The 17,750-nt window shown below is 35.9% G+C and overlaps 1 protein-coding gene across 2 annotated transcripts in view; it reads right to left on the bottom strand.

The window, feature by feature from the left end:
* The window catches only part of APBA2 (amyloid beta (A4) precursor protein-binding, family A, member 2), a 45,728-nt gene that overhangs the window by 16,028 nt on the left and 11,950 nt on the right, over positions 1-17,750 (bottom strand). Inside the window, exons 3-7 of one of the 2 annotated variants that reach the window (XM_010289421.1) lie at positions 17,125-17,161; positions 10,957-11,102; positions 9,609-9,644; positions 7,861-7,947; positions 382-567 (exon numbers count right to left, since the gene is read on the bottom strand). In XM_010289421.1, coding sequence (XP_010287723.1) covers positions 382-567; positions 7,861-7,947; positions 9,609-9,644; positions 10,957-11,102; positions 17,125-17,161 — 492 coding nt within the window. The remainder of the gene's footprint in view (positions 1-381; positions 568-7,860; positions 7,948-9,608; positions 9,645-10,956; positions 11,103-17,124; positions 17,162-17,750) is intronic. The other variant, XM_010289422.1, reaches the window with a different exon arrangement.

Raw genomic sequence — 17,750 nt, forward strand, 5'->3', positions numbered from 1 at the left:
AACAATCAATTTGATATCATATAAATTAATTTTGGCCATGAATGGCCATCGACTTCCAGAAAACTCCAAATACTTAGGTACTAAAGCATCTGGGGAAGCATTGTTGAAAGAACACAAATGATCAAATGATTCTATAACATGAGACAAAGAGTGGATATTTTGGGACTGAGGAGGAGACATGAATTTGTGACATGAATTTGTGGAGACAGAAAAAGAGATATGAATAGGGACAAACAACTAGCTAATGTTTCCGCAGATTACCTGTAGCTTCAATCAGAAAAGATTATTGACAACAAAAATTCATTCAAGAAATTAGATGTAATTTCAGAGATTCTCTAAATGACATATGTTGTTTAAATAAATTTAATTCCATTTACTTACATCCTCTGATTCAAAGACGTGGCATATCATCTTGTACTGCTTCTTCCCTTCCTGGGCACCAGGTGTTGTTTCAATACAGTCTTGAGAAGCTGATCGTGGCATTCGGCGTCGTGCCATTAAAACCACAATGTTACCAATATCGGCAATATATGAGATTGTGCGCAGTGCGTGATCCATCATTGTTTCCTACATAAAGCAAAGAGAAAGTAATTTTTCATGCCTGCTGTTATTCTACAAATGCTGCATCTTCCCTCTCCTTGATGGCCTATTGCTTGAGAATGGCAAAAGCTACAGATGCACTCTCCATGCGCCCAGATCTGGCATTCCCTCCACAGTCAACGGGCCCGAACTCCAACTCAAGGCATAGCGGCTGTTCAAGAAACTGCCTCCAGTAGAAGTGTTGTCTGTGCAAATACAACATGGTTGTTACTGTAAAGCAATAATGAAGATCTATACGTATGTTTTATAAACATTTTCGTGCTGTTGGAAAACTATGTTTCCCTTTTGTACTGGTTTTGCTGAATGAAGCAGATGCACTTCGCAATGACAGAAAAAGTTTTAGGGAAGTCATATGTATACGAGAAAATGTTATAATTTCCCAATTTCTTTTTAGTCATGTCCTATAATAGCAATAATATTCAAGGGAACATTTTCTCATATACATCAAAGCCATACTTACTTTCTTTGTAAAGAACTATGATGAAAGTATTTCACCTTCTCTGTAGGCAAAATTTTTAATACTTTTTTCTGGCTACCTACATATCTCAGACCAATCTGGAGGGAACTGGTCTAGTGTCTGGGCTCATAGTCAAATTCCTATTCCAGTCAATGTCATTAGGTTGACAATTTGGTTGTGCTGGGAGAACTCAACTCAGAAGAGACGTTGCCTGTGAGAATGATTTTAAATGGAAATCTGTCCAAGCTTCATCCTAATGAACACTTCTTATGTAAGAAAACCATGAAGAGTACTAAATAGAGAAAGTCTTGAAACCTCCCGCCTCTATCTCAAATCCCTGAGCTCTGCATCCTTTTAATTACTTTAGCCTTTTAAACTCTTATCTTACTTTCTGTTATTAGCAGGGAAATCCCAGCCTACTACTTCCAAGTGTTTTTCTCACAGGAATATATCATTATTCAGTGGCTTTGAATAAGTATTGACTTGCCTTAGACAAATGAAAATTGAGTGCAGATTTGTAGTCAGAGAAGCATATGTTGTCGCTGAACTTGTTTTATTTCAGATACTACTATTTTATCTTTTGTTTCCATCTCCACTTCATGCTTCCATCAATTGTTTCTTGTATAAAAGAGCAATGAGGTCCCAGAAGGAAGAAGGTTCAAGTGGTGCATTGTGTGCACCACTGAGTATGAACTTGAGTTCTATTACTTCTGAATTCAGCACTAAGTATGCATAAATTAATGGGCTCAACAGCTAGCAGTCTCATTTTCATTAAAAGGTTTCTATATGTAAAATAGTATTTTAATAAAACAATGTATGTGACATTGCTACAGCAATAATTTAAAAGGATTTTGCTGTATTTAGGACTGCAAAGACAAACAGAATTATATACTTGTTTACACTAATGTTTTAGACAATTATTAGTACCTTCATACAGGTTTTCTTCAAGATACTGTATAAGCAACTTGATTTCTCCTTTAGTAATTTTTTTTAAATGAAAATAATAAAAAGCCACAACTTCTCTAAGTTCCCAGAAAGGCGTGTTGCTATGGAAATCTTCTGTAATGGTAAGAACAGTAAGAAACTGAGAGTTTCAGGAATGCTCATGCAATCGAGTAATCTGTTTGACTACTTCTTTTAAGTGCCTTGAAAAAATAACTACTACTCAAGTCTGTGTATAATTACAGAGGAAGAGAAATTCCTAGGGAAAAAAGGTAATATAATTTACATTAGTAATGCTTATCTGGCAGATATTTTGACAATTTAGACAGAATATGCGAAAAAGCCTCCTAGCTATAAGGACCCATAGATGCCATAAAATGATATTTTAAGGCAGTGATGACTTACATTTTTTCCCGAGGAGACATTCAAGGGCTGTATGTTGCTCTTCACTATGTGACTGTCCTGTCCCTCCTCACCCCTCTACTGCCCACAAAGCACCATCTGACTTCAGATGCTTGTCCTTGGTACTTGGAGCAGTCAGCCTTTGCTCCTTCTCAGTTTCAAAGCAAGCCAGACTCTACTTTGCTGTCAGGTGAGTAAAACGCCTGTGTCCTATTACAACGGCCACACAATGTGTGCACTTCTTGTGTGACAAAGAGAAGACTGCAGGAGGCTAATGAGAGGTAATTTCAGTATCAGGCTGACAGGGTAATTAATTCAGTTCTCAGACCATAGCTGGTGTGATATGCTGAATCCAATCTGTTGCCATTGGTTCAACATCCTTGTTAAAGGACAAAAAAAGAGTCCAAATCTTGTTTTTATGGGACATTTCAAACCTGAGCTTTATAGGTTTCTTAAACAGGATGCTGCTCACTTTAAAACCTTATGTTGAGTACTTATTTTAATTAAGATAAAGTTTTCTACTGAAACAAAGACCAAGAAAGTGCCTCCAAACCATGCTTTGTCAGCTTTGTTTTCTATCATTCCTCTACATATTTTGCCATTGTAGAGATGAACTGTTCTCTTCTTTAAGAAACAGAAAGGGACCATCTGAAAATTCCTTCTTGCTGGGGTCATTTGTCGGTTTGGAGGATTTTCCAGACTTTTATTTATTGCTTAAACTGGAAAGTACCAGACGTGTAATAGTTTGATTGATCAAACTAACTGAGGATGTCCCCTTCCCACCCCTCTCCCTCCCCGAACAGCTAAAAACATCCACCAAATTCTGTCTGAATTGGAATAAAAATATACTTATAGTTGAATCAATTTGTTTCACTTTACTTTGTGATCTCTATTAGTTTTAAGTCAGTAAATTGCTTTCTGGGTCTGGTATCTTCGGTACTTGGCCGAGACTGAGGTTGTCTCTGCTGCTTTTGGCAGCTGCTTGGATATATATATGGATATTTCTAACGTGAAGAAAGAAAATTTGACAACAGGTTTGTTGTTTGTTTTGGTGGTTTTTTTAATCTAAGGCAGCCTTTTGTTTTTCTTTTTTTTTTTTTTTTTTTTAATTATTTGCTAATGGCTCCTGGTATGTATCAGAATATCCTACTGAGCAGCATGAGGTCAGTTTTCATCTAGCTCAATCATATTAGAAGGCTGAGATACCCTCCTTGCTGTGTCTGTAGTGGCAGGGTTTCCCTTGGTATCTGATCTTCCAAAAAAAACCTAAAAGGTGGTATGAGATAATATACGATTTTCATAATTTATATAAGCAACAGCATTATATAAGCAGCTAGGTATTAGTTTACCATTAGCTGAAAATCCTCTAAGGCCCAAGAGAGAAAGATTGTTCCTCAAGTTGACAAGAGTAATTGTTTTAAGAATTTCAGTACAATTTAACTTGATAGAGAGAAAAAAAATATAAACAATCATTGTTTCTTAGAACTACCTGTCTTACTGAAGACAATCACTACCCATAAAATTATTGTAATAATTCTTCTCAGGCTTGAAATAAAATGTTCTGTGCTTATCCCTAAACTATGAAAAGTGATGATGGTTAAGTGATGGTTTGGGGGGTCTCTAAGGGTTGCTGGGGCTCAGTAGGATTTATAGCACTTCTCTTGGTATGGAAAAATGTTTTATAATGGACACCTCTCAGCAGGATCTTGGGAGCTCTGCAGAGATAATTGCTTTTCAGCAGTCTGCACTACGTATTCTGTAAGGGTGTAACCATACATGCAGTGTACACAAGAGTGAATGGACTGGGAAAATGAATGCATTTAATCTCACCTGCTAGAAAGTCTTTCTGTCCTTATCATCACACAAAAGTTACTCAAAGGTTTTTTTGTATTTTCCCCTTGCAGGGGTTAAAGCACTCCCTCCCACCTTTTTCCCATCTAATACAATTACAATTAGGAATAAGGCAAATAATATATAGTGACTGTAAACATGCCTTTACTTTTGACTTACTCATGACTTGACGTTTTCCTTTCTCACTCTATATTCCATTCCACTCTATTTTCCATTACCATTGTCTCACTTTCTCCCTCTCTCCTCCTTTGTTGCTTTCCCATGAATCCCTCCATCTCTGCCCATCTGCTTCTCTATTCTTTCCTCATCCCATTTCTAGTCCCATCCATTCCATCCTTGTTATCCTTTTACTTGTCCTTAGAAATTCAGCCTTTCTCCTGGCCTTTTTCAAAACCCCTGTTCTATCTTCTCCTGTCCCGATTCCCCTTTCTCAGAATCTCCCTTCCTTTCTAAGGAACACTTTTAGAATCCAATTTGTTGTCCCTCTTGAAACCCTAACTACACCTGAGGGAGGAAAGCCTAAGCATTTTCCAAGCTTTCAAGTGATGTAGTCCTGTGGGAGTGTGAATTAGACAGCCTAATGAGTCAGAAGATTTTATGGAACCAATCATACCAGAGGCTCTGCACATATACATTAGCGACCTCCATATCTATCTATTTCTCTACTAGTTTTCCCAGTTGCTCCACTCACAGCTTCTCTTCACTGGGTGAGCAAGAAGATGGGAGAGGCTGCTGTGGTATTATTTCAGCTGCAAGCCCATAAAGCTGTGGCTGTCAGGGAAGAATTACTCTCATACAAAGCAGGCACGTGGCCAAACCTAAGGTTGCTTCTATCACATATACTAAACAGGTGGTCAACTTGGGCTGAATGTATTCAGTAACAAAATGCATAAGCCACTAAAAAGTGGCAGGGGTGCCGTTTCCTAGTGTTGCTGAGGGCAACAACATCACCAGAGCTGGCTCTGCTCCAACACAGCAGTACACCTTATGGGTGCTACTCAGTATTTTGAACCTTGCTGCATGTAATTTTTTAGCTGAGAATTTTACATTTCAAATCAGCTGCTACCTCATGTGAGCTATACAACACTACAGATGGATTAAAACACGGATGGCACACTGCAGAAATAGGTTTTATATAACTGATTAAGCCATGAAAGAACAGATTGTCTCTGCCAGCTGCCACACCAGCTGAAATAGACCTATGGTAATTATACCAGTCAGGAAACTTCACTCGCACTGAAAAATATTACCAAGCCAAAAATGCAAAAGCATACCAACGGCAATGCTAAAAAGTCAAGGGAATAAGTCTCTTACAGCTCTCTGAAAGACCCACTGTAAAAAAAAAAGGGGGGAGGGGGTGGCAAAAAACCCAGGGCAAATGCCAGAGAGCTTGTAATTGTCGTAATTTCCAATATTGCTATTTTCATCTACATGAACGGCTCATACTAGACACCATTCCTCATGGTGCATTGCATTTTATATCACTATAAATCTCAGGGGAATTGGGAGAATAAGATAACAGTTACTTTGACAAAGTGTTTATGGTCTGCCTCAAAGGACTTTCCTATTTTTTTTTTAAAAGGGTTGGTTTTCAGCTAATGCTGAAAGGTAAAGAGTGACTTTCATGAAGACTAATCCTTACTCAACAGAGAGAACTTATCTATTTACTGCCACACATTGCAACTATAAACTGTAGCTCTTCGTTTATCAATAATTGTCTGTAGTCATCTTTACACTGATAATAACTAGCATTTTATTTTCTGCTGTTGCAAAAAGTAGCCATAGGCTTTGATAATATACTCTCTGGATGATGCATGTTTACCATGAGGTCAAAAAATGGCTGAGCCATAACAAATAGTGGTATTGGTTATCATGGTTGAAATGCAGTATCAGGATGATTTATGGATGGCAGATTGTAAATACTGCTTCCCATGTTAGATGGGATATTCTACTCATCTGGCTCCATCTCTTGGGAGTTCTAGTGGCATGTTAAGGATATCCACTTCTGTTAAAAGAAAAATAATCCATTTTCTGGAGATACTATCATTACCCTCACATTAAAAGACAGTAACATTCTCTTAAATTTCAGGAAAAAATAGGTGCTTCATGGTTTGCATTGTTAGAAAAACAAATTATATACTAATTGAAAACAAAACAAAATCCTAAATGTAGAGTGCTACATTTGTCTTTATTGAAATATCTCCTATAGTTTCAGCTCATTTCTTCAGTTAGCCATGATATTTCTGAACTCTGATCTTATACATCAAGATACAAGTTCAATAATCAGTTTCTCTTTCTATCTTCCAAGTTGTTTATGAAAATATTGAACAGTACCACATCAAAGAAACATGCTTGTGCGTCTCCCTCTGCTCTTTATCTCTTTATATTGCCATCTATATGGCAATATATCAGAAATAAGTACACTCTCAAAAGTTTTTTTTAGCCTGTTTATCTCTCTTGTACCTAGGTCACATAATCTATAAAATATTATATGAGACAAACCCTTATTTAAGTCAATAGATGATGCGTGCTGCTACTGTGCCATGGACAAATATATTCCCCGTCACAAAAGAAAACAATTGATTTGACATGATTTACTTTGACAAATCTGTGCTGATTCTTGCTCATCTTTACTCACAAACTGCCTATAAAGGGTTTGTTTGTTTTGAGATCTTTCTTATCCTTGGTCTGTTCTGCCACTAAAAAAAAGAGACTAAATATTACCTTCATAAGTTCTGGAAGACTATGATTGAAAGGATAGCATAAGGTCACTCCAACCATTTTTCCAAACATTGCAAGATTAGTTTTCTAGTTTGGATACATCCAGCTTAACTAAGCACTTTCTAAATGATTTGTTCTTTAATGTAACTTGAGATCTTACCATTTCTCAACTGCTGTTCGCTGCATACAGTGGAGCTTTTTAGTGAAAACTAAAGCGATTTCCCTTTTCAACTCCTCTCATAAGAATGAAAATTTAAAGACTTTCTGTAAGCATGATCAAAGTCCAAGGATATTGTGAGATTATTATACTAAATATTGGGATCCATGTAAAAATTATATGTATTTAATTGTAAATGCCTTAAAAAAGTCCTTCTTATGAAGATCGCGTCTTTATTCCTAGAGGCTGCGGCTGCTTATTGCTGTGGTCTCCAGATGCTTCTTTAATATGAATAATTAATAATTTACTTTAGGCAAAGAGGATGGTAGCTTAGATGTGATTTATGGAAAAATTGGAGGTTAAATGTTAAAAATGGCAAGATATAAATAGCTTGGTCAAAGCAGCAAATTACTTTGGGTAAATTTGGGTACTGAAACTGTTTCAGAGAAACAGGGTACATGCATTCTGAAAGACTTTTGAATCTTTTTCTAAACTGAATTATAGGTCTCAGTAACATGCAGACGTTCTCCCATACATTAAATAAACAACTGGTGTCAGTATTACTATTTTGGCAAACGGCAAGCATTCCAACAATAGTAGACCTAAGACTGCTCTTTCTAAATATTCTCACAACAGTGAATCTATCCAAATTTAGTGAAGTTTCCCAGTAATATTATAAGAGCGCCGTCTAACCCAATGTTATTCTTAAAGAGTTTTAATTATAACTTACCTGGGTGTCTGCATTTAAAACTTTGATTCTCTGTGTGGAGATGAACAGATCCACTTCAGTCAAGGCCTGTGAATCTCCCTCTGAAGTCTAAAAGACAGATGCTCTGTTACAAGGGGAATTTTAATTTCCTCTTTAGAATGACAAATTCATTGATCGTTTCAAGCATGATGTGATGTGAGGCAATCACACCGTTAAACCACTACAAAGACAGCTATTCAAAGGTGTTTCTAAATACATGCAAAGAATGCATTTATGGCATAGAAAGTGAAGCATATGCTGATTTTGTGGGTAAGAGTGAATTTTCGGAGCCTGTGGGACTGACAGCTCAAGTACTAAAATTCTCTATTTATAGCCAGAACAAGAGAAAGAGTATGGCTGTTTCTTCCCCACTGTCTCATCGATGCACCTCAGTACTCGAGGCATCAGAATTGAGAAAGCAGGAGAATTGAGAAAGTGACTTATTTCCTATCAGCTGCTTAGCCTTTGCCATCTTCAGTAAGCTCACTAAAAAAATGCAAGCCGGTGTTCAGTACTGTGGTGGGTTTTTTAGATTTTTTTTTTTAAGATTTTTTTTTAGGCTTTTTTTTTTTTTTTTAGATTTTTAGGTGGTTTTGTCCCTAGAAAGTAAAGAACTGAGTGCTGAACTAATATTTCTCTCATATCACAGAAAGCCATCAGCTGACTTTTAGACCTCAACTTCTGAGCACTGCTCACCAGGGAAACAGTTCCATATCCCATTAGGAAACATGGTCACAGAGCAAGTGGGAGTACAGTGTAACACCACACTGTTCCCTAAGTGTGAGTCCTGGCTCTGCCCACCTGAGAAAACAGGAAGGTGGTAAAGCAGCTGCTACCTCTCACTGAAGCATCATCCATGAGCTTACCTAATACTCTGATTCCAGCAGGAACCTATTTATTCCTCCAGGCTACTTGTCCACAGTATACTATTGCAACAGGTATTTACCAGCACCCATGTTAGCAGCCTCAGAGTAAAATGGCCACAGATTGTATCACTTCGTGTTAAAGGCAGACATCAGTCTCCAGGTCAGAGACTGGTTCTTTGATGAAACAGTGCAAGGAAGAATGATGTATTTACTCTTCTTTTCTGTAGTGATAAAGGCTTAGCTACACCTATAATTCATTCAGATTGATTTTATTTTAATTAAGTCTCATTCAGCAAAATACAAAGTAAGCACAAACTTTGTCAAGAGATTACTTGCATTGCTTTCATCCAAGACCATCAAAAAGAGCATGAGTAATTTCAGTGATATTTTTGTCAACTGTATTTAGTTAACTGAAGTATAGTTTTTAACCAAAAAAAATTTTGTATGTATGAATTCTTCCAGCTACTACCTGGTAAATTGATTTCATTTGGTTTTAAATATCAACAATAATTTAATAAATATACAGTAAGTCACAGACACAGGAAATACATCTTACCACTTTGGTTAGTAAAATAAAAATAAGCATTACATTAAAAAAAATCTCCCAGATAGCATTCTCTGTATATCTGGACTAAACAAATCACAGGTATTCAACAGAAGAAGAGCAGCAGACAGGCACTCCAGCTAATGAACAATGAAGAAAATGAGTTCATTTTATTCCATCCAGTGTTCTACTACTTAACAAAGAAGAAACCAAAATGACAACTTTTGAGGATCCATAATGGAAGACACAACACTCCATGGAGAACAAGTACAACAAAAATGTAAGTAAACATTAGTATTCAAGAAAAACAGTTTACACACCGCTTTTTTCTTGATTTTAGCCGCCTTTTGCATCCTCTGAGGAGTAGCATAAAAAAAAGAATGCAGACAGATGCACACACGAAGAAAGAGAAAAGACATTGTGGAAAGTCAGGGAAACTTTTTGACTATGAATCCAGACTGTTAAAAATGAAAAAATTGGAGGAAGTGGGAGAAGCATGTGCCAGACAGAAAGACTTGTACCTTACGCAGTCCTAAAGCATAAATTGATTTAACGGCGTTATGCATGTTGTCGATTGATTACCAAAAAATTTGTACCAAAGAGTGTTGTGTGTTAACAGCTGCTCACAACATTTATCCTGCTAAATATACAGCAGCCTAAAATGACAGTACATGAACTATTTTAAACTCAACGTTTTCTATCCATATTAATCATATGTCTACATGTAATTGTTGAACAAAATGTTAATTCAAGCTCTTTTCCATGACTATCTAAAGTAGTCAAGGATCCCTGACAGATTAGGATTGTTACTAATACACAAAACAGTTTTTAGGGAGTTAATTGCAATAACAATTACTTGCTGCTTGAGATACCACAATATGCTAAAGAGAAATTCAAAGGTTTGGAAAGATTAAAGACCTGGACCCTTCTGGCCTTCCTTTTGTTTCTAAATGCCAAATCAATCATCAGTCGTAACAGTCTCTTGCTAAGTAAATGTTTTTCCCAACCTGGTTTCCTTCAAAAATGTGCAATTTTTACCAATTAAATATTTTATTGATTAAGCACATAATTTTTCTATTAGCATTTAAATCTACCTCTTTCTAACTATGTGTTTATTTAGATGACGTATACACAGCAGATCCACAAAACATTGTAAAAGAAAAATCTCCTACTTCACTTATTAAGCAAAAAAGCATTTTTTTACACAGCTGTATGAAGCAGTCTATGCTAAATTATTTACAGAGAAATTGTTCACTGTAAATAACACCAAGTCCAAACACAACAGTAATAAATCTTCTTGTCCTAAAAAAGTAATAATTCAATATATTAAGAGTAATCTTCATAATTTGAAGAGGAAAACCACAGTCAAACGAATATCCCATGCTTTGCCACTGGAAAATGCAATCTGCAATTTGTCTTTAATCCTTGAATTCTTCATACAGCTTCCAAACAATTTTGAATAGACTCTAGAATAATTTATATTTTGTTCCTCAGAGATTCTGTATGTATTTTCACAATAAGCACTGGAAACTAATGGTATTTGCAGTACTAGATCTATCCTCACGTATGTGCACTTCAGAATAGGTTTGAAGCTGCAGATCCTGTACTGTTTAGATATCAACTGTCAAAGTATCAGAGAGTATTCTACAAACCAGAGGAGTCCCCTACCTTAACACGGCTCACTGCCTCTTGGGCCTGCATCATTCTTATGTTTTTGGAAGGGTTGCGCTCAGACAGCAGCTGTGTGGAGCCCAGGTAATTGGCTGCAAAGATGATTCCATCAATGAGGTCTTCAGGTTCACAAGGTCCTGGAACTGACATGAGACATTTACAGTTACTGTCTTTCAAAAGAGGGTAGAGAGAGGAGACATTGAATAAAGGATATTGAAACTTTAACAACCTTTTAAATACCTTTTCTAATATAAAACAGGTGAAGAAATCCAGCGCAAAATAAACTATGTTTTTCACTATAATTATTTCCCCAAAAAACACATTAACTGAACTTACAGTACTTAAAACATTGTGTAATGGTTTGACTGTGGAAATCTAGAGGAAAATCACTGGAAAATTTTTGCTGTGCTGCACTGATAAACAGATTGGAATTATTTGCAAGCTTCAGAAATTCTGATAGGTTCCTTTATCGTAACTTCCTTACTGTTTATATGTATGACTGTTACAGTACATGAGCTAAACTTCTGTTTAATACAGATTTGTGTTTCCACATTTTTTTGAGATGTTTATAGAAGTACACAGTCCCCAAACATTCTCTCTGGCAAAAAAACTGATGAACAATGGGCACAAAGGTGTACTTTGCTTCAGCAAGAGTCCTTCATGAAACTTTACACTTAACAAAGTTTAGGAAACAAGAAAAGTGGGCATCTTGATGCTGTTTAGTCACGTGTAAGGCCTGAAATCAGAGACTGACAGAAAATACAGTTCCCAAGCTGGTACAGATTGTATAAACCAGCGCTAGAGAAACATGCTTCAGTACAGGAGTTCAATAAAATGTTCATGGTCTAATGAATGGCATCTGCACAACAGGTCATACAGCCTTCTCCTCTGAAAGCAGGAAAGTCACGGAAGGCAGTTACAGAAAAGGAGCACATGGAAAGAGTATGAAAAACTTCATGTGAAAAAAGAGAGGAAAATAGTGGAGCTTAAAAACATCTTCATGGTTTTTTAATTTTAGCCTCCATTCAACAAGTTGCCTTTGCATACATAGTGACTTCAGTGAGATTCTAACATTAACTTGTATTTTGCAAGTTGTTTCTTTCCAAGGACGAAAAAGAGGGGACACGCAGAAGAGAATAAAGGATAGTTTTTATATCATATTGGGACTATGCTCATCATCCTCTATATTCAGCTGTTAAGATTTACATCTAACTTGATTAGATTAACAGTAAAGAACAGTCATTCCAGTGTTTGGCTGAAATCTCTTGACAGTGAATTTTCTGTTCCTCAACGGTTTTATAAAAGAGATTTGCTTTGAACTGTATCAACTTGCCAACAAATTTTTTTGAAGTACATCAATCTCATGTGTGAAGAAAAAAATTACACTGAAAATTTTTCTTGTACAGTGGATTAGTTCTATTTATTTATAATCAATTCAATGTGGAAGATTAAAACGTGGAGAAGGAAAAGTATACAGCATGCTATGCTGATGAAATTTACTGAAATAGTGGTTTCCACATAGATCTTTTAGTGAGCATTCCTAGCCCTCATTTTCCTGTTCTAATTTAGAAAAAGTCTTCCAACAGAAAATAAACTTGATTAAAAGAAGTTACTTTCTTCCTCAAGCAATATTGCTGACACCTATACTTCCAAGCAGACCTCACGTTTGCCTGCCAGAAATGCCAACCTCCAGCAAAAAAAAACCCAGTCTTTGTAATCAAAGTATATAAACACACTTATATATACATATTTATACCAGTCCTGCACTCTTCAGAGACCATATATTAACTAACAATGCTCACACAAAATGGAGCTATTTGTTTTGCTAGCAAACACTATAGTTTCAAGCTTTGAAAGGACAATTATATATCACAGGAGGATATATTTTGCTTTAGATAACATCTGTACAAATCCAGTAATGGTTTGGATCTTCATTATAACTCAGAATAGAATTCTGTGGAATTTAAAATGCTAAAAGTATTGGGAAAGAATAAAAATATATCACGACAATCTCCACTAAAGGTGTGAAAACCCTCAACGAAATCCTTGGGAAGCTACTAATTTAAAAAGTCACTGAAACTCTTCATGAAGGCCAAGTCTTTCAATACCTCCAAAAATGATCCTTGTTCCTGTAGTGCAAATTCACTGAATGAAATCAAGGAAAATGCAAATCCCACAAGAATTACACTTACTATATATCTGTTCATCTTTACTTACATCTTTGCACCATTACATTTTTCAGCAGATGGATGATTTATTTTACATGGTACCTCTTCTGATGATATTATTCATACGTCTTTTCAAGTCTAAAACTTAGTCTCATACGTCTGTACTTTGTTCAGAATTATTAATTATTAATGTTGCATCATATTGACATCTTGTTTCAAGGGTAGCAAAGAGGGAAATTAATTAAAGATGTGAATTTAGTGTTAAGTTAGCAAAACTTCATTGGGTACCTGCATCAACATGCTCATTCAAAATCAATGTGCCTTTAATTTTGTTTTCCTTCATTCACTTTAGGCTAAGTAAATCAGGGCAAATTGAATCAAGGTTGCTTTAACTCTGAAATACACTTACCTGAATGATATTTATATCAGTTTAACTAACCTCCTTTAGTAGTTAATTTAGATCCATTTTCTTGAAACACTTCGTGTATCTGAAGACAAGTAAAACTGCAATTCTTGGTACAGATTCCGATACAGTCATTACTACATCAAGCAAAGACCAAAATTCTAAGAGTCTGCAGGATTTGTCAATGGAAAAAGTTGTGCTGGTTATTTGAAACATATCAGTCCCTTAATCTACTTCCTTTCCCTCCCAAAAGCTCTGGCTGAACTCAGGAAAGCTTGTTTTCTCTTCAATTATTTTCAAGAATGTTGAATTTGGCCCACTTCCGGTTAATACTGGTGCTTTGAGCAAGACATTTTTGTCTTGATTTCCAAGTCATTGATAGGCTATGTCAAAGGCACTTTCCTTTCAAACACGTTTAGAGATCTATTTTTACATATACGTTGCTAGCATCTCTGAGCATGAAACAGTAATCCCCACTGTATCTTATGGGTCTGTGAAATTAATGAGTGTTACAAAGGAAACAACAAATTCTTCTCATGTCTTGGCTATTTGCTGACAACAATGGTGTTTTTACCTAATTTGTCTGAAAAACTTCTTGAACATGGAAATAACCTAGATTTTTAAGCGATTTTATTATCCTAATTTTATTTAGCCAGATTCTTTAAAGATTGAGGATTTTTTGGTTGGATATGGCTTCATCATCTCTTCATAGCGTTAGAAAGTTATTTTTTTCAGAATCATTAATACTAACAATAAATTTTGCAACATTATGTATAAAACAACAGCATGTATAAAATGCTTATAGCAACAGCTAATGCAGAAAAAAAAAACAAACAAAAAACCAGAGGCATGTTGGGCAGAAAACATTTCCAACATACATTTCCCACCATTAAGGCAATGTAAGCAACTGTCAGGTAAGGTAAGCATCTGTTGGAAGGATGGAATGGTATTAAAAATTGCCAGGGTCAGACTGGGTTACCTGAATGAACCCATCTTTGACTGCTTTATATAATATAAAAATGCAGACTTGGCTGAGGTCCCAGCTCATCAGAGCACTTATGCATGCCCTAGGCTTACTGATGAGGAAGAAAAGAATCGATAAAAAGATTTGAAACTTTAAGATCAGTTCAATGAGAGAAAGATTGGAATTTTGTGTTGAGTGTTGGTCCTCAAACATTAGATAACTGTTTCTGAAAAATCCAACTATAGATTTCTGCACTATTTTATCAATGCAATAGAGATTACTTGGTTTTCTGCTGATCTATTAGTGCAACAAGTATAAACATTTCTAGATTAAGTAGACTAGGTCTAAACACTTTTAAATTAACTTATATTTTGTATTCATAAAATAAGAAAAAGAATACTCAATAATTCAGCATAACTGAATTTAATAATCTGTTAGGAACATATTTTTCTGAGTATTTATTATTCTATTTATCTAAAATAATGTGTAAACCAAGGATTCAGACAGTATTTAGAGATTGTGCTCAGGGCACAGAAGCACTTTCAACGTCCTCCTGAGAACCATCATACTCCTTGAAGTCACTGAGACCTTAGGGTGTGTGGTAATGCAGCAGATTTTGCATAAGGAGTAAATGGACACAAGGCATATGTCACCTTGCAGAATGCCCATCTACAAGTTCTATACTTTGGCTGATTTCTTTAGTTCGTCATGGTTGTGACCATGCAGGGGAATGAGATTTATGGTGATAGGACAAATACAGAGTGCAAAAAAGCCAGAAGCCTTGAACATGGAACTAATTACCACTACAAACATGTAGTGGTACTACTACTGAAACAATTATAATAGCAAAAGGACACATTTCCAGTATTTTTTTGTGCCTGTTATCGAATTTGTTTTTATGTCCACATGGCATATGAAAAATATTATGTATTCACAGAGATATAGATATGGCTACTGCAGTTAAGGAGTCATGCTGAAAGTTAAGTGCCTGAACAGTCGAATATGAATATTACCAGAATGTGGTTGTGGTATCGCTGCCAAAGCTCAGAGAAAAACAGGGAGTGTTAGCTGGCAGAATCTTTTCCTATGCACCGTAGAGTCCTTTTCCTTTTGGGATTTACATACAAATTAATAATAAAAACTGTGGTTTCCTTTGAATTCAGAGAGGAGTCATGTCAGCTATCATAAGGTCCTAGTAAGTTACATGTTTATTTATTTGTATTAGACAATACCATAGAACACCTGCAATAGAAAAAGCCTAATAGATAGCTTGTCCTCACATACTGTGTGACTGTAGAAAAAGTTCAGAGAAAGCAAAACAACTGAACTAAAAAACAAAAAAAGTATTATACTATCCTAAAGAGTATAGTGAGCTGACTGGTAAGAAAAGAGAGACATAACCTTTTTACCCCCAAAAAATTAAAATGTGCAGTTGTATCTGCAAGTGCTATGAAGGGTGAATTTTCTAGTCTGTTTAAAAGCTCTACTCATGCTGGCCTCCTTTTATAGTTGTCCACTATACAATCAGTAGATACTTACTACAAAGTGTCAGCTTGCTTTCTTGTCTCTGCCACCTTTGGGGAATGCATTTAATTTACCTCTATTTAGGGTCTGTTAGCCAGTACATGCCAAGTATTATGTGTAATTTCCTTCAGATGCCAATCTGTGTAAAAGGGGCAATGTTTGAACTTCCCATTTGCTCTGGATCTTCAAGAAAATGACTAAAAACAAAAGTTGCTAGCCAAGCTGATGAGATCAGGGAATAGAAGAAAAATGTGTTGAATATTATAATATTATTCTAAATCACAGTAAGTTTTCCCTGAGTTAAGAATGGCATTAGAAATCAAGTTTTCAACATTCATTTATGGTTTCCATTGTGGGGAAAACTGTGTTCATGGCAAATCTAAGGGGTCAGAGCCTTAGAAGTTTCTTACTGTCTTTTCTGACTTTACAGTTTAGACATTTCCTTTTGCAAGAAGACCTGTATGCATTTTCCCCATACAAAGTTCTTCAGCTGTCTGAATCAGAGAATGATAATGTTTTTCAGTATAATCCCATTTTATCTCTGTGCATCTTCTTGTGTTAACAAATTAACTTATTTTTCTCCAAACAGAAAATATGTAATAGCAGTGCAAAGGAGATTGAAGAAACACATGAAAGTATGGTTCTCCTAAACAGAGGACTGGATTACCAATTTTTTGTCAGATTAGGAGAACCTTTCTGTTTATTCCAACAACTAAGATTCCCAGAATGCAATAATGGGCATCACATCAAAGTGATACAGTTAAATGACTCCTTCCTCTGCACAAGGCCATGAAAAAGAGGATGCTCTTACACTTTCGTTAATCTCCACCCTGCTGGGGCCCACTGTTACCATCTTTTTTACCCCCTTTCGTAGCTGTCTCTATCTTCACCTTAATCTTTCTGAGAGCTCTATCTACTCTTTTTTATCACCACTAGGGTCCAATTGCCATAGAGGAGAATGATAATGTTAAATACTTCAATATATTTAAACCTTTCAGCTGCATTCTCTTGGGTTTGACTGGGTTTTAGAACTGTGATCTTTAAAGTACATTAAAGCATTTGCTTCCATTTTATCATACTTTAACTATGGATGATGTAAAACTTACCATCAACAAAACTTGGAAATGAAGACACTTTCTTTGTCTGTTGAGAAATAAAAATCGTATAGCTGTAAGAAAATCATTTTCACAAACCGAAGTGAATTCATGTTATATTTAAACAGCTGACCATTCTTTCTAAAAAAAAAATCAAATTTCTCTGTATAACTTCTATAGCCACTATTTAGCACAGTGAAAGACATTACATCACAGTAATTAATCCAACCTAACGGTTACATAGTGCTGTTTACCTGGAATCTCAAAGGATTTTAAGCAGATCCCACCACATGAAACAATAAGGGGCGGGGTGGGGGAAGAACACGAAAATTACCTAGGAAGTCAGCTGTCAAATGAGCAATACAAACCAGCAATTCCCAGTCCAGTTGTTTGTCCACTAGAGATCACATTGCCTATTAATGATATCCCTAATTTCCAATAAGAACATTTAACAATATTTTACAAAGCAAGGTTCTGGGTCAGTGAATAAAAAAACCTGTCTCTGCGCAGTAGGTAGCATTACTCTTAATCTCAGCAGGAGCCACAACAGTGCTTTTTGTATGCTACTGTCTCTATTCTGAATAAACAGATATAGTCCTTCCATTTGCTTGTCTTTTGCCAGCCTCTTCAGGCATTCC

The sequence above is a fragment of the Phaethon lepturus genome, unplaced genomic scaffold (assembly GCF_000687285.1).
Source record: "Phaethon lepturus isolate BGI_N335 unplaced genomic scaffold, ASM68728v1 scaffold3586, whole genome shotgun sequence".
Taxonomy (NCBI): domain Eukaryota; kingdom Metazoa; phylum Chordata; class Aves; order Phaethontiformes; family Phaethontidae; genus Phaethon; species Phaethon lepturus.